The 24,087-nt window shown below is 53.1% G+C and overlaps 4 protein-coding genes and 4 non-coding genes across 14 annotated transcripts; 1 reads left to right on the top strand and 7 right to left on the bottom strand.

Moving 5' to 3' along the window:
• Window positions 1–898: 898 nt before the first annotated feature.
• On the bottom strand, window positions 899–6,989 carry TRAF4 (TNF receptor associated factor 4). Of its 2 annotated transcripts, XM_039886130.1 has the most exons (8): window positions 6,745–6,877; window positions 6,275–6,556; window positions 3,712–3,763; window positions 3,015–3,119; window positions 2,783–2,944; window positions 2,532–2,693; window positions 2,297–2,452; window positions 899–2,037 (listed from the first exon to the last, which is right to left on the bottom strand). In XM_039886130.1, the coding sequence occupies exons 2-8, from the start codon at window positions 6,301–6,303 to the stop codon at window positions 1,405–1,407; spliced, it is 1,299 nt and encodes a 432-aa protein (XP_039742064.1). In that variant the 5' UTR covers window positions 6,304–6,556; window positions 6,745–6,877; the 3' UTR covers window positions 899–1,404. The 2 variants fall into 2 exon arrangements, with proteins under 2 accessions (XP_039742064.1, XP_039742063.1); XM_039886129.1 differs by lacking the exon at window positions 6,275–6,556 and having other exon boundaries at window positions 6,745–6,989.
• A 576-nt stretch (window positions 6,990–7,565) lies between these two features.
• NEK8 (NIMA related kinase 8) lies at window positions 7,566–18,431 on the bottom strand. Of its 5 annotated transcripts, none has more exons than XM_039886116.1 (15): window positions 18,285–18,431; window positions 13,750–13,955; window positions 13,278–13,510; window positions 12,913–13,044; window positions 12,242–12,450; window positions 12,002–12,081; window positions 11,737–11,918; window positions 11,482–11,632; window positions 10,986–11,062; window positions 10,541–10,658; window positions 9,730–9,880; window positions 9,339–9,502; window positions 9,074–9,232; window positions 8,735–8,893; window positions 7,566–8,345 (listed from the first exon to the last, which is right to left on the bottom strand). In XM_039886116.1, exons 2-15 carry the CDS (start codon window positions 13,883–13,885, stop codon window positions 8,317–8,319), a joined length of 1,980 nt encoding a protein of 659 aa, XP_039742050.1. In that variant the 5' UTR covers window positions 13,886–13,955; window positions 18,285–18,431; the 3' UTR covers window positions 7,566–8,316. The 5 variants fall into 5 exon arrangements, with proteins under 5 accessions (XP_039742050.1, XP_039742049.1, XP_039742047.1 ...); XM_039886115.1 differs by lacking the exon at window positions 18,285–18,431 and adding an exon at window positions 17,222–17,356; XM_039886113.1 differs by lacking the exon at window positions 18,285–18,431 and adding an exon at window positions 15,738–15,850.
• On the top strand, window positions 17,259–21,094 carry TLCD1 (TLC domain containing 1). 2 transcript variants are annotated; one of them, XM_039886152.1, is made up of 5 exons: window positions 17,259–17,397; window positions 18,064–18,353; window positions 18,684–18,766; window positions 18,849–18,931; window positions 19,171–21,094. In XM_039886152.1, the coding sequence occupies exons 2-5, from the start codon at window positions 18,160–18,162 to the stop codon at window positions 19,552–19,554; spliced, it is 744 nt and encodes a 247-aa protein (XP_039742086.1). In that variant the 5' UTR covers window positions 17,259–17,397; window positions 18,064–18,159; the 3' UTR covers window positions 19,555–21,094. The 2 variants fall into 2 exon arrangements, with proteins under 2 accessions (XP_039742086.1, XP_039742085.1); XM_039886151.1 differs by lacking the exon at window positions 17,259–17,397 and having other exon boundaries at window positions 17,991–18,353.
• RPL23A (ribosomal protein L23a) lies at window positions 20,081–23,508 on the bottom strand. The gene is made up of 5 exons (XM_039886155.1): window positions 23,294–23,508; window positions 22,483–22,666; window positions 20,979–21,155; window positions 20,450–20,519; window positions 20,081–20,226 (listed from the first exon to the last, which is right to left on the bottom strand). Exons 1-5 carry the CDS (start codon window positions 23,316–23,318, stop codon window positions 20,212–20,214), a joined length of 471 nt encoding a protein of 156 aa, XP_039742089.1. The 5' UTR covers window positions 23,319–23,508; the 3' UTR covers window positions 20,081–20,211.
• On the bottom strand, window positions 20,337–20,408 carry LOC120621373 (small nucleolar RNA Z17). The gene has a single exon (XR_005658137.1). It is a non-coding gene; the product is annotated as a small nucleolar RNA Z17 (small nucleolar RNA).
• On the bottom strand, window positions 20,588–20,652 carry LOC120621368 (small nucleolar RNA SNORD42). The gene has a single exon (XR_005658134.1). It is a non-coding gene; the product is annotated as a small nucleolar RNA SNORD42 (small nucleolar RNA).
• On the bottom strand, window positions 21,224–21,295 carry LOC120621372 (small nucleolar RNA Z17). The gene has a single exon (XR_005658136.1). It is a non-coding gene; the product is annotated as a small nucleolar RNA Z17 (small nucleolar RNA).
• LOC120621367 (small nucleolar RNA SNORD42) lies at window positions 22,750–22,814 on the bottom strand. Its single transcript, XR_005658133.1, has one exon. It is a non-coding gene; the product is annotated as a small nucleolar RNA SNORD42 (small nucleolar RNA).
• Window positions 23,509–24,087: the final 579 nt, after the last annotated feature.

The raw sequence follows: 24,087 nt of genomic DNA, 5'->3' as shown, positions 1-24,087 counted from the left end.
ACAAATCTAGAAGGTGAGCAGGATTATTCTTTTTACCAGTGAGAGCAAGGATGTACCCCCATATAGCTAAGTCTCATCAAAAAGTAAGCACAGCAAAGATCCAAACCCAAATCTATTGACAAAATTAAAAGGAGCTGTATTTCTAGGGATTGCTGGAGCTTGAAACAATCCAGGCCCTGCACCAAACCAGCTGAAAGATCACTGAAGTCAACTTACTCCTGTTCCTAGTTTATCAGTCAGTGTAGATAATCACAGGCACGCACTGAAGCTTGTACGAAAAGCAAATGATGTATGCCTGAGAAAATCTAAGTGCTTTGTATACCTCAAAGACCCCTTTGCTCAGCTTAGTCCCTGGATATGATTTGGGGTTAGATTAACATTCATCAAACAGTTGTTTTGTGTTAAGAACATGCATCGTCTCATTAAATCTTCACGACGGCCTAAAATAGGTCCATTTACTATGGTGGTAAAAGCTATTTCATTTGACTGTTGTATTAGAGGAAATAACGTATGTAAAGTGCTTAGGAGTGTCTGCCAAAGAAAGTACTTTGAAAGTACTTCAAAAAATGGTAGCTGTTATCGTTAGACCAAGGAAGACCTGCCTAAGGCAGAGGCACTAACCTGGTGGGATATGTATGGATCTGGGACTACATACAGCTTTATAAAATGTCGAGAGCCTACACCTCCCCCACCTAACCACCAGAGGGCAGCGACAGGCACCTTCTACACAAAGCCTCATGAAGTTCCTCTATCATCCACCAGAGGGCGACCTAGCAGGGCAGCTGGATCCTGGGGCTAGAGTGGCATCACGCAACCTGGGACAGGTCCTTTTGCCTTCACAGTTGGGCCCAGCCTTCCAGGGCCTTAACCAAACCAGATGAGTCAGGCTGGAACCAAATTAATAAATACAATTCAGGATTTATTTAAAAAACCAGGGCTCCCTTGCTGTGCCCTCCTGGCACTAAGTAAATAAATAACCAGAGGAGGCACAGCTGGGCAAAGGGGAAGAGAAATCAGATCTCAACACAGATTCTTTAACCACCCAACTTCCCCTCCCCTCTATGGCTCTTGGGACATAGCACCAGCAGGCACCTCAGTCCGCGTAGAGGGTAGAGTGTGGCCAGCATCAAGGCATGTCTGCCCTGCCCAGGAGAGGAGACAGGCCCTGGGATCACTTGTTTCCAAGCCCTTGATGACCCCAAGACTTGCTCACCACAGGGGCCAAGGCTGAAGCACCAATAGGAGGCACCTGAGGGTGTCAGGGAAGGGGTAGAGGGAATGGGATAACAGGGTAACGGAACCTGGGCTGCAGAAGCAGCTGAAAGGGGGTCCGGCCCCTCCAGGTTCAGCCAGTGCCTGACAGAGGTCATGCTCTACCCCCCTTTCTCCTGGAGCTGTCTGTGCTCAGCTGAGGATCTTTCGGGGCAATTCAACAGAGGCACGGATGAATACTGCATCATCCCGAACGTAGTTTCGCTTGCGGATATCCTGGTGGGAGATGAACTTGGGGTAACCAAAGCCCAGAGAACTCTCATCCAGGGAGCCCCGCCAAGTGCCCGGTTTTTGGAAGTTCTTCCAGTTTGGGTCAGGGTGGAAGGTCTCAGTGACATGCTGTGGCTTAGCGAGTCCAGGGTCGCTCTGATCCAGCAGGGAGAAGGTGACACGGCGGGCAAAGGGCCACTCAAGGAGATTGTCAAAGGCACCTGGCAGCACACGAATGTAGAGTGAAAGATGTGTGCCCTCACCACTGCCATTGCCATTGAGGAATGCAGACACCTGCAGTTTGTAGCCATACTTATGTGTGTAGAAGGCTGGGCTGAAGCACTCCAGGTTGGGCTTGGCTTTGGCCTCTTGTAGCCGTCGCCCATAGCTGCCAATCTTCCAGATGAGCACACCATCACTGCCCACTGACAGCTCCTCCAGCTCTCGCCGTAGCTCCTGCAGCTCCTGTCGCTGCCGGCTCACCAGGGCACACATCATGGCCAGATGGGGCTTCACACTCTCCTCCACGTGCCGTGCCATTGCCATCTTAGGGCACTGTTGGCAAAGCCCCAGGCCATAGGAAGAGAGGAGAGTTATCAGTAGGAGCAGGACCAGGGGAGAGGGGAGGAATGGGCAGGCACCCAGCTCTGAATGAGGAAGGTTGAGGGCACTAGGATGAGGCTGGAGCTCGCCAGCAAGGGGAAGGCCTGAAAGCCTAAGAGCAGCAGAAATTGGACCACCAAGGGCCTAAGTCAGTGTCTGAGGCTTCAAGGACCAAGAATGGGGCTGACAGGAAGGAGGAGGGGCATCTCACCCTATGCTTGCAGCCGGAGTCTTTGAATGGACACAGCACTAGGGCAGTGCTACAGCTGTCTTTCAGATGGCCTGGCAGGTCCTCCCGAGCCACGGTGCCCACACCACACTGGTTGGGGCAAGGCACAGGCAGCCTCGGGCACTGGTACTGGTGGCTCTAGGGCCGTAGAGACAGTGGTCAGTAGCCTGACTCCCTGCTACTTGCCCTACAGCCCACAGTTCAGGAAGGGCCTCACCTGGATGGTGTCAAAGACGAACTCCTTAGTGCAGTAGGCGCAGGGCTGGGTACGCTTGGGGCACTCAGAGGTGGCATGCTGGGTCAGCAACCTTCGCATCATGCGGGCACCACACTTGTTCTCACAGTACACACTCTCTTGGGGGCACATGCCCTCGTGGCTCTGTGGAAATGCCAGAGGGGCTGAGTTAAGGGATCCCTGGCCCATCAGACGCCCCACTCTCCCTCAACCCTCAGCCAGGCCCCACCCACCTCAAAGGCCTCCCCACTGAAGTCACAGCCACAAAACTCGCACTTCAGGCGCCGCTTGGGGCAGTCGTGTTGCAAGTGTACAGGCAGATCCCGGCGGCTCAGCTTGGTGGGGCAGCGATTGGGGCAGGGGACTACATTGAAGCTGCAGGTATTCAGGTGACCCTGGTAGGAAGGGCTGCAGTTAGTGCCTGCCAAAGGAGGGGTAATCCTCCCGCCCCCATCAGAGCCTCACCTGTAGGTGACGAAGTGGTCCACTCCAGCGGCAGCCCTCCTCACTGTGAATGCAGCGGATAGGCAGGCCCAATACCTGTACCTCCAGCTCTGGGTCTGGGTAGATCTGGGGGTGGGGAGAAACTGGTCAGGGTCAGAGCCTGCTACAATCCCCAATTCCTGCCCCGTCCAACCCCAGGTAGGCTAGCTCTACCTTAGAACCAGTAACAGCCTCTCCTGGGCTATATTTCCCCTCTGTGCCCAGGGATAAAGGACACAACAGGTAGTATCAGCTCCATTGCTGGATACCAAGGTCCCCAACAGGCCTGCACATGGCACTCTCATTGGGGTGGTAGCCAATAGGCCTGCTCAGTCCCAGGCAGCCCTTATACCCTCTGCTTCCTTCCCCCTGGTAGAGGGATTCTGGCCTTCAGCCACAGGTCTGGCCTGCCACCCGAAGGGGAGGGGAACACTTCTTGTGAGCACAGAGCAGCTCTATGCACCCCCACAGGCTAGGCATTGTGCCTGCCCTCCAGGGCAAACACGGACCTCATTTGCAAACCAGCCTGGTGGGAGGGAACAGGCCACCTTTGTGGGGGCAAACGAATTCTGCTGCACTGGGTTGACATTGGCCCTAAGCCCACTGGCTGCTAGCAGCTCCAGCCTCCACCAAGGGCAACAGTCTGTACCTAGGCCTCTGCTTGGCCCTGTGGACTCACCTTGGCATAGTCCAGAGGAAGCTGGTCCTCAGGGCATTTGAAGACTCCTTCACTGTGAAGGGAGAAGGGACAGGGTCAAGGCTCTACACCACGGGAAGGGAGAACCCTGGGCCCCACCTCCTCAACTAGAGCAGCATCCCTCCCTTGCCAGACCGGTTCCTAGCCAGCCCTACTACCTGAGAGGGCAGAGTCCTGAGTGCCCACTTCTCCATGACCCCAGAAGATCCTAGCTCTTGTCCTGGGGAGGGGGGTTCTGGACCCAGTGGAGGCAGAGACAGCTGCTTCAGAGAGCATTTGGCCAACAGGTGGCAGCTGGCACCCCTCCCCCCGAGGATGGCAGCTGGACTGGGAAAGGAACAGGCTGCCCAGCCACCCCTTCCCCCCAGGTTTTCACTGGCTGGGCTGAAAGCTAATGGGGGGAGAGAGGGTGAACAGGGATGGGCTCAGATTAATTGCCAGAGCTGCCCAGCCCCTATGAGGGTGCCTAGCCAGTGAACCCAGGGCAAAGGTCAGCTTGGGGCCACCTTACCCCATCCCCTCCCTCCTTCTATGAGGGTGTGTCTCCTAAAGCAAAGAGAAGGAAAGGCTCGCTCCAAGGCACTGTGTTTTCATTCCCATCCAGTCCTCACCATCTGCGTCTGAGAAGGGGCTGAATGTCTCCATTTTGCAGATGAAAGAACTGAGGCTACAGCTAAAGCAGCACCTGGATGTGTATGTCTGATTCCACAGTTCAGATTGGTTCTGCTACACTGTACAGCATACAGAAGAGAAACTGTCCAGGCAAGCACAGCCAAGAGTCTGTGCACAGCACGGCATGTATCTGAAGCCTATTGACCCTGACCGCTGCCCTCCTTCTCTTCCACCAATCCCCACCAGGCTGTTCGCATGCCTGTTGGCATGCCTCCTCCCGCCAACATGGCCTCGCTGACCCTAACCAGGACGTCACACATGCCTGGCATGGACTAGGGAGAACAAGGGCTCACTCAGCAGGGCTGAAGGCCCTCAGGCATGACATTTCTGGCAGGTCTGAATCAGGTATGTGGGAAGCGGCAGGAATCAGGTTGAAGCAGAGGCCACATGGCAACTCTGTCCATAATGGCACTTTGCAAGACTTGGCCAGTTCATGCCCAAGATACCCAAAGGATTTAGAGCACCCACCTCCTCCCCCTGACCCCACCATTACCACTGGCCATGCCACCAGTGCCAAGAACAATACATGCCCAGGCACTGATGAGGTATGCCCATGCCCACAGGGCAACCAGCCTTCCTAGACCAACCTGAGTAATAGCCCTGGCAGGAGTGAAGAGGGGTGGGCCACGAGGGAGGGGGGTCTGCTTGGTTGCTTCAGGAATGTGCTGACTTAATGATTTTGGAGACAGGGAGGGGACTGAGAGAAGTTCCCAGGCTTCAGGCAGATTATCCTGTGCAGCTTGGGGCCCAGCCAGGACAAAGGTTCCACCATGGCCATGGACACACTTGCTTGTATGGTAGCGCAGTGGTAAGGGGCAGAGCCTGTCCAACCACCTCTTCCCTCTTCCCTTCTCCCTCCAGGGGCCTCAGTAGCACTAGGAGAAAGGGGGAGGCTGGGGCAGAGACTGCTCCAGGCTGTGCAGTGGAGGCCCAGGCCCAGGGGAGAAGACAGGATGGGGGGAGGGGGCTGTGGGAGAGGAAGAGGGGATTTCCGGGAGGAGGAGGGGCGAAAGCAGCAGACTGGGGCAGAGAAGGTGGAGGTAGAGGGCCTGGCACCCCCCTCCCTATCCTTCCCTGAGGCAGGCAGGGTGGGTCAGCTGAGTTGGGGGCAGGGTAGGCTGCTCAGCTGGCCTCATCTGGAAACCAGAGGGCTGGGGAAGGGCACTGGAGAAGACAATGGGACTGTGTGTCTGTAGGGGAGTATGTGTGTACACTGGAGGGAGGAGGGAGGAGAGTGAGGGAAAAGGAGGAGGGGGCAGCAGCTTGTGCAGGAGCATATGTGAGGGCAGGAGCTGGCCCAGGCTGAGGGGAACAGAAAACAAAGGGCCTCCTAAGATTTCCTCCAGGCTAGGGGTTGCAGAGGACAGAGGGAGGGAGGGAGAGAGCACTAAAGGCAGGAGCTCTAAAGATGCTCTCTCTGCCAGCACCCCTCAATCTCCTCAGCAAACAGCCTCCTGACACATGACCATGGCTGACCTAGCCTTCCCCTGTGCTCTTGGAGCACGACCTCCCCACACCTAGGCCTGAACAATTCCAAGGGTGGGCAGGAAATTCAAGACACCACAGAGTGCCCAGAACTCAACGGATGCCAAGAGCCAATGGGTGACCCGGATCCTCGGAGGGGAGAGGATGTTCAGTAACACCCACGGTGTGACGCCCTCTCTAAAGATCTATAGACCATCTGTAGTACTCAAGACCACTCAGGGCAGGAGGGACACTCAAAACGTTCCTGCTTCTGGAGAGATCTGGAATGTCACAGTCCTCCCTCTATTGTGACCACAAGCAGCCCGAGTTTAAATCCCAGATAAGCCTTTAAGTAACTGTGTGACCATGGGCAAGTCGCAGCCTTTCTTTGAATCTGTTGTTTCATCACCTGTGAAATGGGAGAACAATAGCTGCCATTCTTGTAATGTTCGAAGAATCAGAAGAGATTAGATGGGTGAAAACTCCTGAGGCTTAAGGTGCTGCGCGGGACGGAGGGTTTTGTCCTCCTCTTCCCAGAAGGATTCAAAGTTCAAGGATGAGGCGGCTCTCGCTCTCAGATAAGGGGGAAGGGCCAGCAACCGGTCGGGAAGGTCGTCTTTTCCCACCTCCACCTTGCGGGAACCCACCGAGTTCTTCCGACCGAGTGCGGACGCCGGTGGCACCCGGGACCCTACAGATTAGTGAGTGGGGTTCTCCCTCGGGGCCTGACGTCACCGCCGCCCCGTGATGTCACAGTGGGCGCCCCTGAGGTGACGGGGCCGCGGCGCAGACAAAGGCCTGGCATGCCTCCGACCTGAGCCCCTCCCCATGCGGTGTCCACCCCCCGCACCGGCCGTCCCTGCCACCCTCGACTCGCACCTGAGGAACTCCTGCAAGCAGGTGTCGCAGAAGCGGTGGCCGCAGGTAGAAACCTGCACAGGCTCGCGCATGGGCTTCCCGCACAGCGGGCAAAGCAGCCGCCGCTTAGGCTTCTCCAGGAACTTGTAGTCGTAGCCGGGCATGGCGGGCGGGCGGGCGGGCGGGCACGGGCGAGCGGGGCCGGACACGCGGCGGCCCCACAGCCCGCGCCTCGCTCCGGCCGCGCTCCCGGCTCGGGGCGGTGCCGACTGTTAGCCGCGGCCTGTGCCCAGCCCGCCCGCCGGAAGAGGGGGCGGAGCCGAGCCCGCGCGGTCCTAGCGCCCTTCCTAGTCGGTTTCCCTCCCGCCCTAAGTGGCGATTTCGAGGTAGGCACGCTACCAGGCTCGCCTCCTCCCCGAAGCAGGTGCTCCACTTTCCCTTTGGGAAGAGAAGTCGTGGCTTCGCTTCTCCCCAGAGCTGGGGGTCCCTGACGCTGGATGGGGCGTTGAGCCCTGGAGGACGGGACGGGCCTTGCCACAAAGGTTCACTTCTTCCGAGCCAACAGCTCGGTCTCAGGGGCCACGTATCGCCCAGGAGCCCTGGGCTCCAGCTTCCAGGTGCTAGGCAGCTGAAGCCTGGCAACCAGACCCGGGGAACCCGGCTGGGGCGGGGAGGCCGGACTGGGCGCTAAGCCAGAGGAACCTCGGCCCCAACCTCAAGCTGCACCCACATTCCACCCTAGACCACGGCCCTGCAGCCGAGATCCGGCCCAGCCCAAACCCTGGAGTGTCCGGCAACTACTCCGCCCTCCTGAAGAGACCACACTCTAGGCAGGCAGCTGATTTTTTTTTTTTTTTTTTTTGGCAGCTGATGTTTTTATTGGCGCTATTTCCCCGTCATCTGGGAACCGGTCTGGTCTAGCCAGCTACCCTTTCCTCAACCTGTTTTGGGGGAATGGCGAGGAGTGAGGGACAACCGCCAGCAGGCATCCCCTCTGTATTATACTGAGGGCTGGGCGATGTACTCTCTACCGCAAGGAAAGAGAGGCGCTCAAAAGTTGTGCAAATCCCTGCCTCAGGATATAGGAGTGGGAGTGGTGACAGGCTCCCTCAGACCTCCCTTCCCCAGGCAATGCAGAGGCTAGGCCGCTGGAATGGCCAGTCCAGGCAGGCCCTGGCTTGCCCTGATCCAAAGTATTGAGCTGCTTTCCGGTACTTTGAGCACCATGGACACATTTTCTAACCTGGCTGGGGAAAGGGGCAAGGTCTGGATGAAGCCACGGCCACCTCTAGCCTTTCTTTGCCAAGGCTCTGAAGACCACCCAGCTTCCGAAGGTTAGATCTGGCATCCGACTCTAGCTAGGCAGGACCCTGGAAACACTGACTTAAGAAGGGGTGGGGAAGGAAAAGAGGTGTTGGGAGAATAGGGTGGATTGTTTTACATATCCAGGGCCAAAAGAAGTGGAGGGGCTTCACCCCATCGGATACAATCCAGGAGGCTGGTGGGGACAGTCGTGCCTTAGGCACCTGTACTTTTCAAGGACATTCACAGAAGTAGCAATATCAAGGTGGTCAACAGGTATATCCAGGTGCCTCATGGAGGGACTGGCTCATCTGTGATAGCTGGAAAGTACAAAAGAGAAACCCCTGCAGCCTCCCAGAGGGCAGTGCCTCTAGTGAGCATCACCCACCTCCGCTCCTACTCCCACACTGGGCCTTGGATTCTGGACCCGGCCAGACCAGAAACAGAGGTTCATACTAAACTGGGCCAGGGGGCATGAGGAGAAAGAATGCATTTGGGGTCTGGGGAGCAGTGAAGGAAGCCCTACAATGAGGCTGAAAAGCACCCAGCCTTGCCCACCCTAGGCAGGAAGCTCTGTTTTATCCCACAGCATATGCTTTCATTTGGGGGCTAAGGATGCTTTTAGTGATTTGGATTATGATCACTGGGAATGGGGGGCGGGGGCAGCTAGGTTAACCCTGTGTGGGTGAGGTGGGAAAAGTTATCTCACAGCGAACAGCCAGGAGAGTGTTTCCATGGCAACAGGACACAGAAGTCACTGTGTAAGGGTGTGTCTCATCCAGCTGCACTGGCCGAGGGAGTCCAGCATCCTCATCCCTCCTTCCCAGTCGACCTCGGGCCCCTTTGCCCCAAGAGTACACTTCACCATCTGCCAAGGAGAATCCCAAGGAGGGAAACAGGAGGAGGACACAGCTTAATGAGCAGCTGTCCTCCCAGATTGCCATACTGGCCCCAATATAAGGTTACTAAGTCCAGCAGCCCTAAGCATGATAACCGCTCATTTCCCAAGGGCCTGTCCATACCCATCCCCATAGTGCCCACTAATCACCTGTCCCAATGGCTACAGTGAAGGCATCCCCACAGGCTACCATCGCTATCTTGATGCCCTGGAGACCTTGGACTTGACAAGGTGCCCGGCTGACCTGGCGAGCAATGGTACCCAACTGCCCATGCTGATTGCTCCCAAAAGTGTAGCAGTCACCAGACCCTATGAGAGGAGAGAGGAAAGGAAAGGAAGGAAAGATGTTTCAGCTGAGGTCCAAAGCAGGCCAAGGGAATCCACCTCTGGCCTCCTGTGTTCAGGTCCTACTCACTAGTTACAGCAGCTGAATGAGCAGTGCCCAAGTCCACACTCAGCAGGGCCTCTTGGTCCAGGGGTGCAGAACCTAGTGGTGTGAAGCTCAAAGCCTCTTCTACCTGCTGGTGGGAGGCAGGCTCCTCCCCCAGGGAGAGGTAGTCCAGGCCCAACTTGTTGAACCTGAAGGCAGAGCCAGAAGCCAAGTCCAACTGACACAGTTTGTATACACTCTCCTGCTCCCACCTATCTGGGCAGAAGCTGATGCACCAGGGGACAGATCCCACCCTGGGTTGAATCCATAGCACCCTCAGCCCTCTTCAGTTCTAACCCCTGAGGGGTTAGACAATGACAGATGGAGCATTAGCAGTCAGAAGGGCAAGGCTAGTCATCCTGGGACACCTATTTACCTGTTGCTCCCACAGGCCAGGGCTTGGCCAGGCACAGTGAGGATCATGGAGGAGTCAATACCACATAAAACCCTCTGAGCTTCCTGTCCTGGGGGTATGGGCACCTGCTGGGGGCAGCTGTGGGACTCCCTGGTGCCTAGTCCCAGCCGACCTACAAGGAGAAACCGGGATGGGGCAAGTTTGAGCTTTAGGGCTGGTGATGCCAGGATGAGGACCCACAGAGAGGTGATAACAGCATGAGTGAAGGCTGTTCCCTCTGCCTGAAATGGCCATCCTTGGCCCCTCTTTGGGTCAAAATCCTACTCTTAAGGCCCTGTTCAGATACTACCACTGCCTCCTCCAGGTGGAGTCCCTTGCCATTCCTTGGGTTCCTACACCTCTGAAACTTGGGTGGAGCCCTGATGCTGTCTGTCCTGTCATGATGATGATGTGTCATCCCTCCCTCCACCAGACTGAGTCCTCCAGGACAGGAACCCCATCTAAGTCATCTCTAGTTTCAATGCTCAGCCTGATGCTTGATACAGACAGGGCTGCAATGAATACTGTTGAATGAATGAAATCTCCCTCATTACACCATAAGCACCTGAAAGAGCGACATTTTGTTCATCCTGTCTTAGCACTCAGCACAGGGTTAGCACATACATAGTAGGTGTGCAATAAAGATTTGTGAGTGAAAAAAAAAGTGGAATCAGAAAAAAAAAAAAAAGGGAGGAGAAAACGGGCCATGGGGTGGAAGGTGAATATGAAGGGAATAAATCATGGCTGAGGTGTTGAGATCGAGCCAGAGGCTGGAACAGGCTGGAGAGCTTACCGCCATCTCCACGGCCCCAGGCAAATAGTTCTCGCTCAGTGGACAGGGCCAGCACATGAGAGGCCCCACAGGCGACCTGCACCATCTCATAGCCCAGCAGGGCCTCCACAATGGTAGGCTAGAGAGGGAGAGAAAGCAAGGGGAGACTATGGGCAAGGGGCATGGACTAAGCATCTCCCTGTAGGGAAGAAGTTGGAGGCTGCAAAATCTCATGAGATGGCTGTCTCTTTAACTCCCCCGCCCCCAACATACATACACACTACAACCACTGGGGAAGCCTGGTCTTTCTGTACTTCCCCTGATGCTGCTCAGAACAGGTGCAACTTGAACTAGAGAGACTTGTGGTTGCTGGGGATTTCCCTGCCCCCAGCCTGGTGTCAGCTCTCAGATGTGGGCTCCTTGCCATCTCCCCACTTCCTCCTCCCAAAGTACATGCAACACCCACCTGACTGATGTCATTGAAGCTGCCATGGCCTAGGCACCCATTGCTGCCGCTGCCAAAGGTCATGATGATACCTCGGTCTGGGAAGAGGGGTAGTGAGGAAAGGGAAGGGAGTGAGATTAGGCTATTTTTCCAGATAGACCAGTCCAACCGTGTGTTTGAGGAGCAAGAAAGTTAGCTGGAGGCTAGGGCTAGAAGAATGGGATAGGGGAGATAAAAGGACAGGGGTCTTTATTCCCAAGTGTGTGACTTTGGACACATGATTTAGCCTCTAAGCCTTGGTTTCCAGATCTGTCAAATGGAAATACTACTACTACTTTGCCAGGCCTGTTGTGAAGGTCAAAGAAGATTGTGTAAGTAAAACTTTGGTGCTCGATAACTAGTAGATAGAAGCATTGTTAAATGAGCGGTTCGTAAATGAATGGCGAAGAGGGAAGTTACTCTGGGGATCCCTTCTCAGAGTGGAGGTCCCCACAGAGTAGTCTCCAGAAGGGCTCACCTGTCAGGCAGGCCGTGAAGAGGTCCCCACAGGCCACGTGCTTGATGGTCACCCCCGACTGGCCCTCCAGGAAACGTGAGACAAACTGAGGCTGCTGCTGCACCACTGCCCCTGGGAGAAGGGCACCCGCTCCAGCACCTAGGGGTGGAGCCTGCGGACAGGGTTGAGGAGAAGGAAGGGAATGGGAGGGGCCGGAGTGCCTCCTTTTCTTACAGGGACTCACCCCCCACTCCAGGCCCACCCCAGCCTGCTCACCTCCCACAGGATGAGGCGCCCAGAGCGTGTGACGCCGGCCTTCTGCGTGCGCCCAGTGGCCACCTGGACCACCTCTGTGTTGAGCATTGGCAGCCGCAGTGGGGCACTGAGCCCACCACCCCAAGCATAAACTGATGACAGAGGTGGTGGAATTGCTGGCTGTGCAGGTCCCCGGGGGACACCTGTGGGAACAGCTCATCAGGTCTATTAAACTGATGGGAATGGCATGGTGTCTAAGGGAACCCGGAAGGTCCAATGGACTTACCCCTGCAGCGGGTGCTGGTGGTCCTGCTCCCTGTGCTGCCTGGGGTTATGGGTGGCCCAGTGGCCAGGGACTTCTCTGCTCTGTGGGATAGATGGAGGCCTCAGGACAGGGACCCTCCCTGGCATTCCCACATGCAAAAATGGAGGACTTGCCCTAGGGTCCCCTCTGCCCTAGGGTTACTGTGCTCCCACTGGGCGTCCCCTTCTGCCCAGGGCCCCCTCCCCTACTCCCTGCACAGGCCTTCGCATGCGGACACTGCCCACGTCGGTGTGGAGGTTGAGGAGGGCGCGGATGCAGAGGGGCTGTGCCATGATATGGCTGAGCGGGGGCCGCTGTGCTGGCTCTAGGCTGAGCAGACTCAAGACCAGCTGGCGCAGCTCAGGGCTGTAACGGTCAGAGATGGGCGCAAAGGTACCGCTCATGATCTTCAGCACCAGTGCTGGCAGGTTCTATGAAGGCACCAAGTTTTGGGGTTGGCAAGAGTCTCAGCAGCACCCCCAGCTTGAGCCCCAGCCCCTCGTCTGATGAGCAGTCACCGCTCTGTGCTCAGGAGCCTTTAGTCTGGTGAGGGGACTCCCAGGATAATGGAGGACCTGAAATCTATCAAGAACCTCTGACAGGGGAGCTGTAGCTATGTCTTCAGAAACCTCAGGTTGTTGCGAAAATTTAAGTCTTGCCCTTAAGAGGGTCTCCAATCTAATGAGAGAGCCCTGCAGGGGGTACCCAAGCCTTACCCTCAAGAACCCATAGTGTGAGGGATGCCAAAGCCCTGCCCTGGGGTAATCCATGAGTCTGATAAGGGTGACATGACTCAGCCACAAGAGAAGAAACATAGAAGCAGTTGTTGCTGAGGACTTCAGGGGAAGTGAGCTACAGATTTCTCAGTTGTCCCCTTGAGGGTGCTTACTCACCGCAGCCTCAAAGGCCCTCTTGAGGCTGGCCAGCTCATAGAGGACACAGCCCAGGGCCCAGATGTCACTCTTCTGGTTGTAGGGCTTGCCCTCACACAGTTCAGGGGAGATGTAGCATGGAGTACCCACCACCTGCAGGAGGGAAGCTGATATTACAGCCCAGGGAAGGAAGACCAAGGGCTTTGCCCACAGACCCATTTGGAGAATTCTCCCCCAAGTAGGCCAAAGTGCTTCCTCCTGCAGGACCACCCAGCTGAGGGCTAAAGGTCTAAGGTCTTGGGGGGTGGGGTGGGAGATAGGGTTGCAGAGTGGGCCTTGGCCCTCAAAACCTCTAGCACCCTTGAGTCCCCTCCATGCCCAGGCACCGTGTAGGCCTTGCTCTTGCTGCTAAGGATCTTGGAGATGCCAAAGTCACCGATCTTAACAACCATGCGGTGTTTGTCAAGAAGGATGTTTTGGGTCTTGAGGTCCCGATGCAGGATGAGGTGGGTGTGCACATGATGCAGTGCGAGCAGGATCTGCACAAAGAAGTGCAGGATGGTCTCCTCCTCCAGCAGGGAATTACAGCGCTTTTGGATGAACTCAGCCAGGGTGCCACCTGCAGCAGCAAGGGACAAGTCAAGATCCAGTCTTTTCCAAGCCTGAGACTTTCCTTTTATGAAACTAAAGACTCAGACAGAGCAAGGGCCTGCCAGCATCACACTATGGGGGTCAGAACTCTATACTTCTGACCCTCAGCCGAGCCCATTCCAAGGAGGGAAACTGGCTGATCAGTGTCTGCCTGTCCTAGAGATGAGAGGCCCTTGGTGCCAGGCCAGTGCAAGGAGGCTAGCCCACCTGGTGCATATTCCATGGCGATCATGAGGGCCTTGTCCTCCAGGAAGTTCTCATAATACTCAATGACATTGGGGTGGTTGAGCAGCTTGAGGACCTGGCACTCATTTTGGGCTGCCTGACGCTCTTCCTTGGTCATCTGCTCCACTGGGATCTGCTTGATGATCACCAGCTTCTGGTCTGCCTTGCGCAGGCACAGGTGCACAATCCTGAAGATACAGAATATAGCAGTAACAGGTGAGCCGCTAGCCACATATCAGGCTGGGTAGACCTGATAACTGGATGGCAACTAGACTTAAGAGAGGGGAATGGCACCTAGACTAAAGAGGTCATCTACCTAAGTGCACAGAACCCTGAGTTTAGGAATGGGGAGGACAAACCAAACTCTGTGAGACTCAGTTTCACCACAGGCACAATGAGGCAAAGTTAGTCTTCATTTCTCTAAGTTTCCACAGACTCTGAAGTTAGCTTCCTGGGTTCAAATCCTGGCTCCTCTTACTAGTTATCTGGTCTTGGATTATGTGACATTATCATTTGGAAAAAAGAACTGACCTTAGCACTGTCGAGAGGATCAAATAAGAAAATGCATGTAAGGCACTTAGCACAATGCCTGGCACATCAAAAATGCACAATGAGTAGAAGTCATTCATACTATTATTTTCTTCCAAGTCTGTAGTCAGTGTCCATAAAAGCAGGGTTCTTGTTCCTTCTTATTCACTACTATATCCCTAGTGCATAACCTAGTACATACCCCAGCACATAGTAGGAGCTCAATAAGTATCTACTGAATGAATGAACTATAAGATGATCATCTAAGTATCAATTTTATATCTCCAAAGCAGGCCTCTCTTCTGAGGCCAATTCCTATATCCAACTGCCTGTTTTGCATCTCTACCTGAATGGCTCACGAGCATCTTAAATTTTAACAAATTCAAAATAAAACTCTTGATTCCTGTTCCCCAAATCTTCAGTCTCTTCTATCTCAGCAAATAACACCACCATCCTCCAGTTATTAAAATCAGACACCTGAAAATCATGCCAGAATCTTTCCTCCATTTCACACTAATACATCAGTAAATCCTGCTTCTACCTCCAAAATATTGTGAACCCATTTATTTCCGTGTCCTCTGCTATAACTGCTGGCCCAATCATTTCTTGCCTAAAATACTGAAACAGCCTTCAAAAATGGTCCTTTCACTCTTGTCGCTGTCAAATCTAAGTTCTACATACACAGCAGCCAGAGTGATATTTTAAAAATGGAAATCATATCAAGACTTTATCTTTTGCTTAAACCTCTTCCCTATACACAGCAAATAAATTCAAAACCTTTACCTGAGCCTACAAGACTATAATCTGGTCCCTGCCCTCACATTTTATAGCATTCTTTACCTTGTCCACTACATTCCAATTATACTGGTCTTTTTCTCAGTTCCTTGAATACTCTGAATTTTTTCACACGTGAAGACATATGCTGTTTCCACCACCCGAAAAGCTGTGCCTTCACCGTCAGACTGGTCCTCATGCCTCAAGTCTTAGCTTTAAACTTCACCTCTCAGAGAAATTTTCCTTGACCACCCTAAATAAGTACTTCCCTGGTGTTGTACCCTATTCTCGCAACTTAATAACTGTTTTAACAATGTCTCGTTTGTCGTAAATTTTTCCTATACTATGTAAGCTCCGAGAGCTATTTTGGTCTTAACTGTATACCCAGCGCCAAGATACGGACATGTATAGTTGGCGCTCAATATTTGTTGAAGGAATGAGTCAGGAATCAAAGAAAAGAACTCTGCAGAGGCTCTTAGGCTCGCTGGGGGCGTGACCTCTTTAAGGCGGAGTCTCCTAGCCGGGACTGGGGCCGGAAGCCTGGGCGGGGCTTCCAAGAGTGGACGCCCACGCCGCGGGGCGGGGCTAACCGGGCAGCATTTCTCGGACAGAATTGGGGTTTATCTTCCCTCTCCCGGAGTAGTTTCCCCCCAAGAGCCCTGGCTCACCCGAAGGCACCTCTCCCCACCACTCGGATCCGCTCGTACTTCTCCATCTCATTTCTCAGCCACATTTCCGGAACCCCCACACACCCAGACGTGGCGCGTGCGCGGACCCGCCCACTCTAGAGCCACGCCCCCTACACAGCAAGATAATTGAGGGGCGGGACAACTAGACCTAGGTGTTGCTAAAGCTTCACATCTCTGATGATTTGCATCGTTCCTGCAACCCCAATCCGGAGGACCCAAGGAAGGAATGGAGTGACATGCCATTTTTTGGCGCACTTCGCAAAGGTCTGCATGGTACCAGTCACTTCCCACAGTAGTGGCCGCTTCCGGCTCTCGCAAAGCTTCCTTAGACCCGAGGGGTGCCCGGCGCAGGCCGAGTGAGGGTGGGGAGCGAAGGCCGACTTCTCTGGGCCCCTCTTTGCCCACTAGTAACGCTGTTTCGGAAAGAGAGCAGATCCTCATTAGCACGCAAACAATAAACACCAAAACCGAACCGAGAGCATCCGAGCTCCCCGTCTGTGAGGCAGGGAGCACGATTAGTTTCGTGTTTGCCTAGGGAGGGACCGGGGAAACCCCGACCTGTGGAAATTGATTCACCTAGGGAGGATGTGACACGGTCTCCTGGCTGTTCCAACTAGTGAAAACTGTGCTTGTCATCACTCTCAACTCTCAGGTGCACATACTGAGCAATGCAGCAGAGTAATCTGCCTTCAACGCTCAACTATGGAGAACCTCCTTAGGGGCAGATGGGAGAGAAGTGGACCACTATCTGAAAGCATCAAGGAAGAGGAAAGACAGCCCTTTGGCAGATACGGGTTTAAGGCTTCTGCCCAGCGGTAAGGGGCTAGTTAGTACGATTGTTCAGAGTCTTGACCCGAAAAGAGTTTAATTCCAGGTGTCTCCCTGGCACCTCCTGCTTTGCGTGAGTCCATAAAAGCTCAGTTAAGCAGCAAGAAGATAGTGCTTAGCTAAGGTACAGCGTCCTTATTTCTGAGCGGGTGAGGCATACGAGGACTGGGATGTTTATCTTCTGCTCCCACCCCTCGAAAGGGTGCCCAAACCTCCCCACTGGAATGACCACTAAAAGGGCCCCAAGAGTCCCCTCAGAAAGTTCAGGTCATGTTGGCTGGCGGACAAAGCTGCCCTGTGAGCAAAGGGGAACGCAGAGAGGAAAGCCACTCCCCCGAGAAACTCGTGCTCTCACCAGAAACTGATCGGGTCTTGATTGACACAGGAGTCCCTCAGAGGTTAATGTGTAACCTTGGAGCCATCAGGCGAGGCAGAGCAAACACGCAAACCTATTGGCTCTTGGGTCTCTGGCACGTAAGGTTTCTGGCTTTTCTTCCCTCTCAAAACACTTTTTCTCTCGCCCCCCAACTCCTCCCACCCTCACTTTTCCCATCTCCACCTCTTACTCCCGACTGGCTCTTAGCCGCTCTGTTCGCCATAGTCCGGCTAGCTACCTCTCCCCCAAAAGTAACCACCTTGTTCCTTTGAAGGTGGGAGGGGATCCCACGCCATGGTGAAGACAGGCTGACATCTAGTGGCCACAGCTGCAACTGCTCCAGGCCACTGGCCTGAAGAGTGAGGGTCACTGTAGCTGCCTGGACAAATGAGCCGTCTTCCCCGCTTCAGCTTCCTGGGAGCCGGGCGAAGAGAGGTGGGATTGTCTGAGGGAGGATTGTGACAGCAGCTCGGCCCCAGGAGCCCCTGAGCGGGCTGGAAGGAGGGGTAGTGATGGGTTAGTTAAGTTTCTAGGCACCGGCTCGGTGCGATAGAGGCAGGTAAACACGTCGGTCTCTAGCCTGAAGAAGCTAGTGATCCAATGGAAGAACAGGGTCTGGGCAGAGATCACTGTCCGAGGCGGGGCTCCGACCCGTCCCCAGGACCCAGGTTTAAAGTACGTGGTTGTGTGACGGGTCCTGCCCAGCTTTGCCCAGAAAGGAGTTGAGGGCGGAGAGTTCTCGCAATACCCGCCCAGGCTGGGGAGCCATTGGCCTCGGGGAAAGTGGGGACGCGGGTTAATGAAGCTAAGCGAGCGAGTCGGGAGGCGCCAGCGAGAGATGCCTCCGCAGGGGCGCCCCAGAACACCCCTTTTTCTCTCGAAGTCTATGGATTCCAGGCGGGGCGCAGGAGGCCCCCGCCCCCGGGAAATGGGGATAGCGCCCTCCGTGCTGCAGAGACGCCGGAGGGGCGGGGGCAGGCGGATTGGGCGGGGCGGGGGCGCCAGCGACTAGGGGCGGGGGCAGAGGCCCGCTGGGAGGGGCGGGAGGAGCAAAGGGGCCTAGAGAGCTCTGTGAAAAACTGTGAGGCTGGCGGCCCGCAGGCGAGGCGTCCTGGTTGGACTGGCCCGAAAGGGAGTCCAGTTTCCCGAAGAGGCTGAGGCGGCCGCCTAGAGTTCGGACAGACAGGAAGGGCCAGCATGTCCTTACTGCTGCACCCCGCCCTGCTGCTGCTCCTGGGCGCCACGCTGACCTTCCGGGCGCTCCGGCGCGCGCTCTGTCGCCTGCCTCTGCCCGCACACGTGCGCGCCGACCCCCTGCGTACCTGGCGCTGGCGCAATCTACTCGTCTCCTTCGTCCACTCCATTGTGTCAGGGATCTGGGCGCTGCTGTGGTGAGTGAAGGACCGGGGGAGTGAAGGTGGCTAGGGAATTCTGCCCTTACTCTCCCAGTCACTCACGCGGGGGGGTGGGAGGGGTGGCGCCGAGGCCATGCAGTCTCACGATTCCTTGTCTGGAATGCTAGCCAATCGGGAGCGGCAGCGGCCCCAGAGGAAGGGAACCTCACCTGGGAAACGGGAAACACTTGGGTTTCAGCGAGCCCCTACTCGCTTCCCAGTTAGTCAACAGAGCCAGTCCAGACTCCCCGGTACTGGCAAGGGTAATGGAGTTGAGGGTACTTAGGAAGGGAAAGATGAGCTCCTGCCTTCTTCCCTCCCTTCAAGTATATGGCAGACCCCCGAAATGCTGGTGGACATTGAGATGGCATGGTCGCTTTCTGGCTATCTGCTCGTTTGCTTCTCTACAGGTAAGCCTTGCCCAGTAAGCATTCTGTAGGTGGAATTTCCTGTTCAACCTCTTCATAACCTCTTGCCCCATTCCTCCGCTAGGGTATTTCATCCATGACACGGTGGACATCGTGGTTAGCCACCAGGCTGAGGCATCTTGGGAATACCTCGTCCATCATGTCATGGTGAGAAACATGGGATGTAGTATATAGGCCCGGTGCTAGCAACTTTAGCCCTTTCTGACCCTCAGAAAGGGTAGAACTGTATTTTAACCCAATTTCCACCCTATGTCTTACATCTTCCCATGCTAGGATGCTGAGGATCCTATGTGCCCTTGGTTCACTATTTGAGGCCAGCAATCCATAGCCTCACCTACTACCCTTAAACAGACATTTCCTAATTTGTTTTCTCCCTTGCCCTCTAGGCCCTGACTGCCTTCTTTTCAGGCATCTTTTGGAACCGTTTTGTAGGTGGGGGTGTCCTAACACTGCTGGTAGAAGTCAGCAACATCTTCCTCACTATCCGCATGATGATGAAGATCAGCAATGCCCAGGATCACCTCCTCTACCGGATCAACAAGTATGTCAACTTGGTTGTCTATTTTTTCTTCCGCCTGGCCCCTCAAGTCTACCTCACCCATTTCTTCCTGCAATATGTGGGCCAGAGGACACTGGGCACCTTTCTACTGGGTGTCCTGATCATGCTAGACATCATGATTCTCATCTACTTTTCCCGCCTCCTCCGCTCGGACTTCTGCCCTGAACGTGTGCCCAGCCAACAACACAAAGACAAATTCTTGACAGAGTGAGAGGCAGAGCCTGGGACTTGTGGCAAGGACAGCAAACACAATCAAGGAGCAGAGCCTCACATAAACAGATGTGGCTTGGCCTCAAACCCGGGGAACTCAACCTTTCCACCTTTCAAGCCTGCACCACTATTGAAAACGCTAATGAAAGCACTCTGAAGTCCTTGTCCTTTCTTGGGCAAGAGGTGAGGGAAGCAGAAAGACCGGTTGGACATGGTAGTTGGGTGTGGGGACAAGGTGGACAAAGTACTACCTGAAAGGCAGGCAACCCACAGTCCTGAAATGGATGCTAATGAAAACTCTGGGTATTGGTTTCATATAAAGCCTCTTCCAGGGACAAAGGAATGGGATTCTTATAAAACTTCTTGTTCTCTTATCCCTATGATGGAAACAAGTTCTAGTGGTCCTGGGACTACTAACCCTAGTCTGGGTCACAAATATCTGCTTTTTGAGCTCCCACTGCCAGGAATGTAACAAATATGATGAAATGATAGTGCTGAGTGTTCCAACAAGGTAAGTAGACCTAGAGTCTTGACCAAACTCCATTATTTATTTATAGTGTGTATACATCGCAGTATGACCTCTCCTCCAGCCCCATCAGAAATTGACATAAACATAGTGAAAAATTTTTATATTTAGAATTAGCCAGCTGGACTGAGTTTAGATGATCCCAATCTGAAAAACAAAAGGGAGCTTTGTTACTGAGAGTTGAAGATTAAGCTGGAATGTCACGGTTTAAAAGCAAAATGTGGGCACAGGGTAGGACCTACTAAGGATAGGGGTGCAGTGCAGTCAGTCAGTTAAGACTAGTCAGCAAAAATCAGGCTTTGGTCAAAAACAGACTCATCATTTGCACCCAGGGGTGAGTATTAAGGAGTTCATAGCAAAAGCAGCTTACTTTGTTGGCAACATCCAAAGCATCATAGTCGGGAGCCAGCCGAACATATGCCTTCTTCTCTCCATCAGGCCTAGGGTGGAAAAGAAAGGCTTAATCACTGCCGCCCTCATTGCTCCCATACTGTCCCCCAATCTTCTGGCACATCAGTGGTTCCTTTGTTCATGTCATTCTTTTCTAAAGAGTTATTTTTCCATCATCTGTGCAGAGGAGGATAAGGAAGCCACTAAGCTAATTCTTTTTTATGGGAAGCACCACAGAACATTTAAATCCAGGTAATCTGACATAAATTGTATCTTACTCTAGTGCCTGCCTCTGTCTAGAGGTAGGGATCAAGAAAATGAGTGCCAACCCCTTAAATCAAAGCCTAGAGGCAGGACAGCTATTGAGTCTTCCAAAGTCTATAATTTCTCAAGAATTGCACACTGTGAAACCTATTTCTGACCCCCAAAGCAGTATCCAGGAATTTTAAGCCATTCAAGTTTCCTGGATCTTGAGTGAGGCCCTAGCCATCCCATGGGGCCCCACTTACCTGATCAGGGTGTTGACTTTGGCCACGTCAATGTCATAGAGCTTCTTCACAGCCTGTTTGATCTGGTGCTTATTGGCCTTGACATCCACAATAAACACAAGTGTATTGTTGTCTTCTATCTTCTTCATGGCTGACTCAGTAGTCAGGGGGAATTTGATGATAGCATAGTGGTCAAGCCTGGAGGAAGTAAAATGGGGTCACCTGGCCTGAGCCTAATAGAATGACAGGCCCTCTTTTGGAGCCCAGGTGCATCAGACAATGAGGTAGCAATCATTTTTGTCAGACTTTGGTCGCTAAACAGTGTCATCATCTGCACCCTGAAACCCATGGGCCTGGAGCCTCAGCCCGAGAGCGAAACCATGTGTACTTTCTTCCACTTGAAGGGCTTTCATCCTTTAAGTGATTAAAGAATCATCTTTGAGTTCCAGACCCCTTTCATTCTTTGACCTCGACATTTCTAGAGGGCAAATTTCTGGATAAAATTTGAGACTTGAAGAGTTTAAGCAACTTATCCCAAGAATATAAAGCTAGACTATAGCATCTTGAAACCCAAGTTAGGGTTCCAAAGAATACTGGTACTTCCTTGAGGCTGCATAGACCATTTCTGCCCGCTTTAGTTGGTGAAAACTGGCTTGAGGGCCATCAAGTCTACAGAGCAAGTTTTTATTTACAGCTCAAGTTAAACTTACAGTGGCTTGAACATACTTAAACACAGCTTTCCCCCTGAAATTCAGAGAAGCAAGGCTCTATTCACAGACACTACCTTCCCATTCTGAAGCTCAAGGTCAGGCCTCAACCTCTCATTACACTAAATTCTAGATCCAAATGGTAAAGTCTGTCCACAGACACAAACCACTCTCCTGTCTTTTACTTAGGAAGCAGTAAGGGTAGCAGAAACCTATTGATAGCAACTACTACCATGACTCTACTCTCACCTGTGGTCCCTAAGGTCAGTTATAAGCAGTATGATGCCAAAACATTCAATAACTCTTTTTACCCATTTCCCCCTACCCATTACCTGAGTGTAAAAATTGAGTGAATGAAGCTTCCATATACTGTTGCAAGCCTTTACTGGCCAGTACAGATGAATGTATCTCCTTAATCAACCTAGAATGATCCCATAGCCTCACCCTCAAAGACTACTCCCTACAGCAACAGGTGCTATGAAGAACAAACTAAACTTGAGACTCCGAAACAAAGAATATTTAAGTCCTACTTTATACTCCTAAGAAAGTGGACTTTAAAACCAACAACATATAAAGTGATAATTAACCTAACAACCTTAGCAGTAACTCTAGGTTGTTTTAAACAATTCTTGCCAATATTGCAAAAATGTCTCATCTTGTTCTTATTAAATACAGCATTAACAATCTCACACCCCCACTAGAGAAGCATATTAAGTATCAACATGTTTTTAAGAAACCATGTTCCAAGTTTGGTAAATTTAGTAACTGCCAACGAAGGACACCAAAACATCTTTTCAATGGTATAGGGGAGTACTGACTTGTTTCTCCGGGGGGCGCTCTTCCGAGGATATTTGGGTTGTCTTCGGAGCCGTAGTGTCTTGGGCCGTCGGAAGGTGGGTGATGTGCGTATCTTCTTTTTTTTGTGGCTGTGGACGCCTTTCAGCACTGCTTTCTTTGCCTTCAAAGCCTTTGCTTTGGCTTCGGCTTTAGGAGGGGCAGGGGCTGAGAGAAGAAAATGAGGGTGCGGGATTCAGAAATCGATCACTTCCGGCCTTAAGACCGGTAGTGGGCGCCCTATGCCATTTGTGCATCAGCGGTTCCTTTGAAGACATCACGTCTCAGGTGTTTAAAATTTTTCCATCATATGCACGATATTGGGGCAAACTTGGAGTAACGCTAGGATACGACATAGAAAAAGGTAACTAACAGTGATCGAAAGCTTGATATTTGCTAGGATGTGTGCTAGTTTCATATATGCCATCGCACACCCATCCTAGGAGAGTATATAGTTCCTTCTAACACTGGGGATAAAAAAAAAAGTTAAGGGCCCTGATTCCTTAGTTTTGGAGACATGTAGTTCAGGCCTGTGAATGCGTGTAGCTCCCAGAGCGAACTATGTCAGCTTGCCTCCCCAACCCCCCTCACTAAAACCCAGCCTATGCGGCTAGGCCCACGCGCGCCGCAGCGTGGCCAGAGCGCCGGGAGCAGCTCCGGAGCAGAGACACCCTATGTCTCAGCCCAGCCATAGTCCTTTCAGTTTGTTCACTCTGCGGGGATCCCAGGCCAGTCAGCTGTGGCTCCCCTAACCCTAACCCTAGCCCCAGCCCCAGCCCCAGCCCCAGCACACACCTTCCTTCTTCGCTTTCGGCGCCATCTTTGTGAAAAGGGTTCCCCAGACCCATTCCCATGGGCTTATAGAACCAAGTCTCACCGAAGACTCGCGATGTCTCTTACTTAAAGTTGATTGGGTAATGTATATCGCGGTGCCCGCCGGGAATGGTAGTTAAATTTTGTGTCCTCGTGAGGGATTACGCATGCGCCATTCCTTCCTTCGTTAAAAAAAACACTAAAGACTCTTGGGGGTTGTAGTTTTTGGAGTCATCAGTTTATGCGGTGTCGGACAAATGGTGTAGCGGGCGGCCGCTTGGTTCTCATTCTGAGCGTTTCCCATCTTGAGCAACTTCAAGGAAGAAGATTACGTTCACAGGAGACAGTAACACTGCAAACTGGAATGAATATAGTTAGACTGACTCAGGGAAAGTGAAGCTAAGTTCTAGAACAATAGAGTAGAATTCGTCGGGCCCAACTTCCTAGACAACACCTGGAAAAGGAAACAAGGAAAGTATCAGCAAGTAGAAGGTGGCCACATCTCCTCCCCTCTTTACCTGTGATAGATTTCATGCGTTTCCCCGATAATACTCTTGAAGAAACTCTACCAGTATTCCAAATACCCAGCACACAGATTTGTCCAGCATTCGCTAGTTCTTGTCAATTCCATTCACAGTCCCCTCTAAGTAGAGTTCTCTTCCCTGCCCCAGTCATCTTTGCATACTCAGATTCAGTTCCGGACACAGAGCAAGGTTAACACTGGTTTACTTCTCTGAGGGTCTCTGTCTACCCCCACATCCACCCCGCCCTTTCTA

The sequence above is a fragment of the Pteropus medius genome, unplaced genomic scaffold (assembly GCF_902729225.1).
Source record: "Pteropus medius unplaced genomic scaffold, Ma_sr-lr_union100, whole genome shotgun sequence".
NCBI classification, from domain to species: Eukaryota; Metazoa; Chordata; class Mammalia; order Chiroptera; family Pteropodidae; genus Pteropus; species Pteropus medius.
Note: the sequence above shows the minus strand (reverse complement) of the source record. Positions and strands in the feature narration are given on the sequence as shown.

Excerpts from the sequence above, each read along its gene's own strand:
- RPL23A (XM_039886155.1), bottom strand. The coding sequence starts at position 23,318 with ATGGCGCCGAAAGCGAAGAAGGAAG. Across the intron at positions 21,156-22,482 it reads AGCGCCCCCCGGAGAAACAA|GCTTGACCACTATGCTATCA; the intron begins GTCAGTACTCCC and ends TACTTCCTCCAG. Across the intron at positions 20,520-20,978 it reads AAAGTCAACACCCTGATCAG|GCCTGATGGAGAGAAGAAGG; the intron begins GTAAGTGGGGCC and ends TTTCCACCCTAG.
- TLCD1 (XM_039886152.1), top strand. The coding sequence starts at position 18,160 with ATGTCCTTACTGCTGCACCCCGCCCTGCTGCTGCTCCTGGGCGCCACG. Across the intron at positions 18,354-18,683 it reads GGGATCTGGGCGCTGCTGTG|TATATGGCAGACCCCCGAAA; the intron begins GTGAGTGAAGGA and ends CCTCCCTTCAAG. Across the intron at positions 18,767-18,848 it reads GCTCGTTTGCTTCTCTACAG|GGTATTTCATCCATGACACG; the intron begins GTAAGCCTTGCC and ends TTCCTCCGCTAG.
- TRAF4 (XM_039886129.1), bottom strand. The coding sequence starts at position 6,887 with ATGCCCGGCTACGACTACAAGTTCCTGGAGAAGCCTAAGCGGCGGCTG. Across the intron at positions 3,120-3,711 it reads TTCCTCTGGACTATGCCAAG|ATCTACCCAGACCCAGAGCT; the intron begins GTGAGTCCACAG and ends CCCCACCCCCAG. Across the intron at positions 2,038-2,296 it reads ACTCCGGCTGCAAGCATAGG|TGCCCTAAGATGGCAATGGC; the intron begins GTGAGATGCCCC and ends CTTTGCCAACAG.
- NEK8 (XM_039886113.1), bottom strand. The coding sequence starts at position 15,802 with ATGTGGCTGAGAAATGAGATGGAGAAGTACGAGCGGATCCGAGTGGTG. Across the intron at positions 11,633-11,736 it reads GGCGCCTCATCCTGTGGGAG|GCTCCACCCCTAGGTGCTGG; the intron begins GTGAGCAGGCTG and ends CCCTGTCCGCAG. Across the intron at positions 9,503-9,729 it reads CTGGCCTGTGGGAGCAACAG|GTTCAACAAGTTGGGCCTGG; the intron begins GTAAATAGGTGT and ends CTCTGCCTTCAG.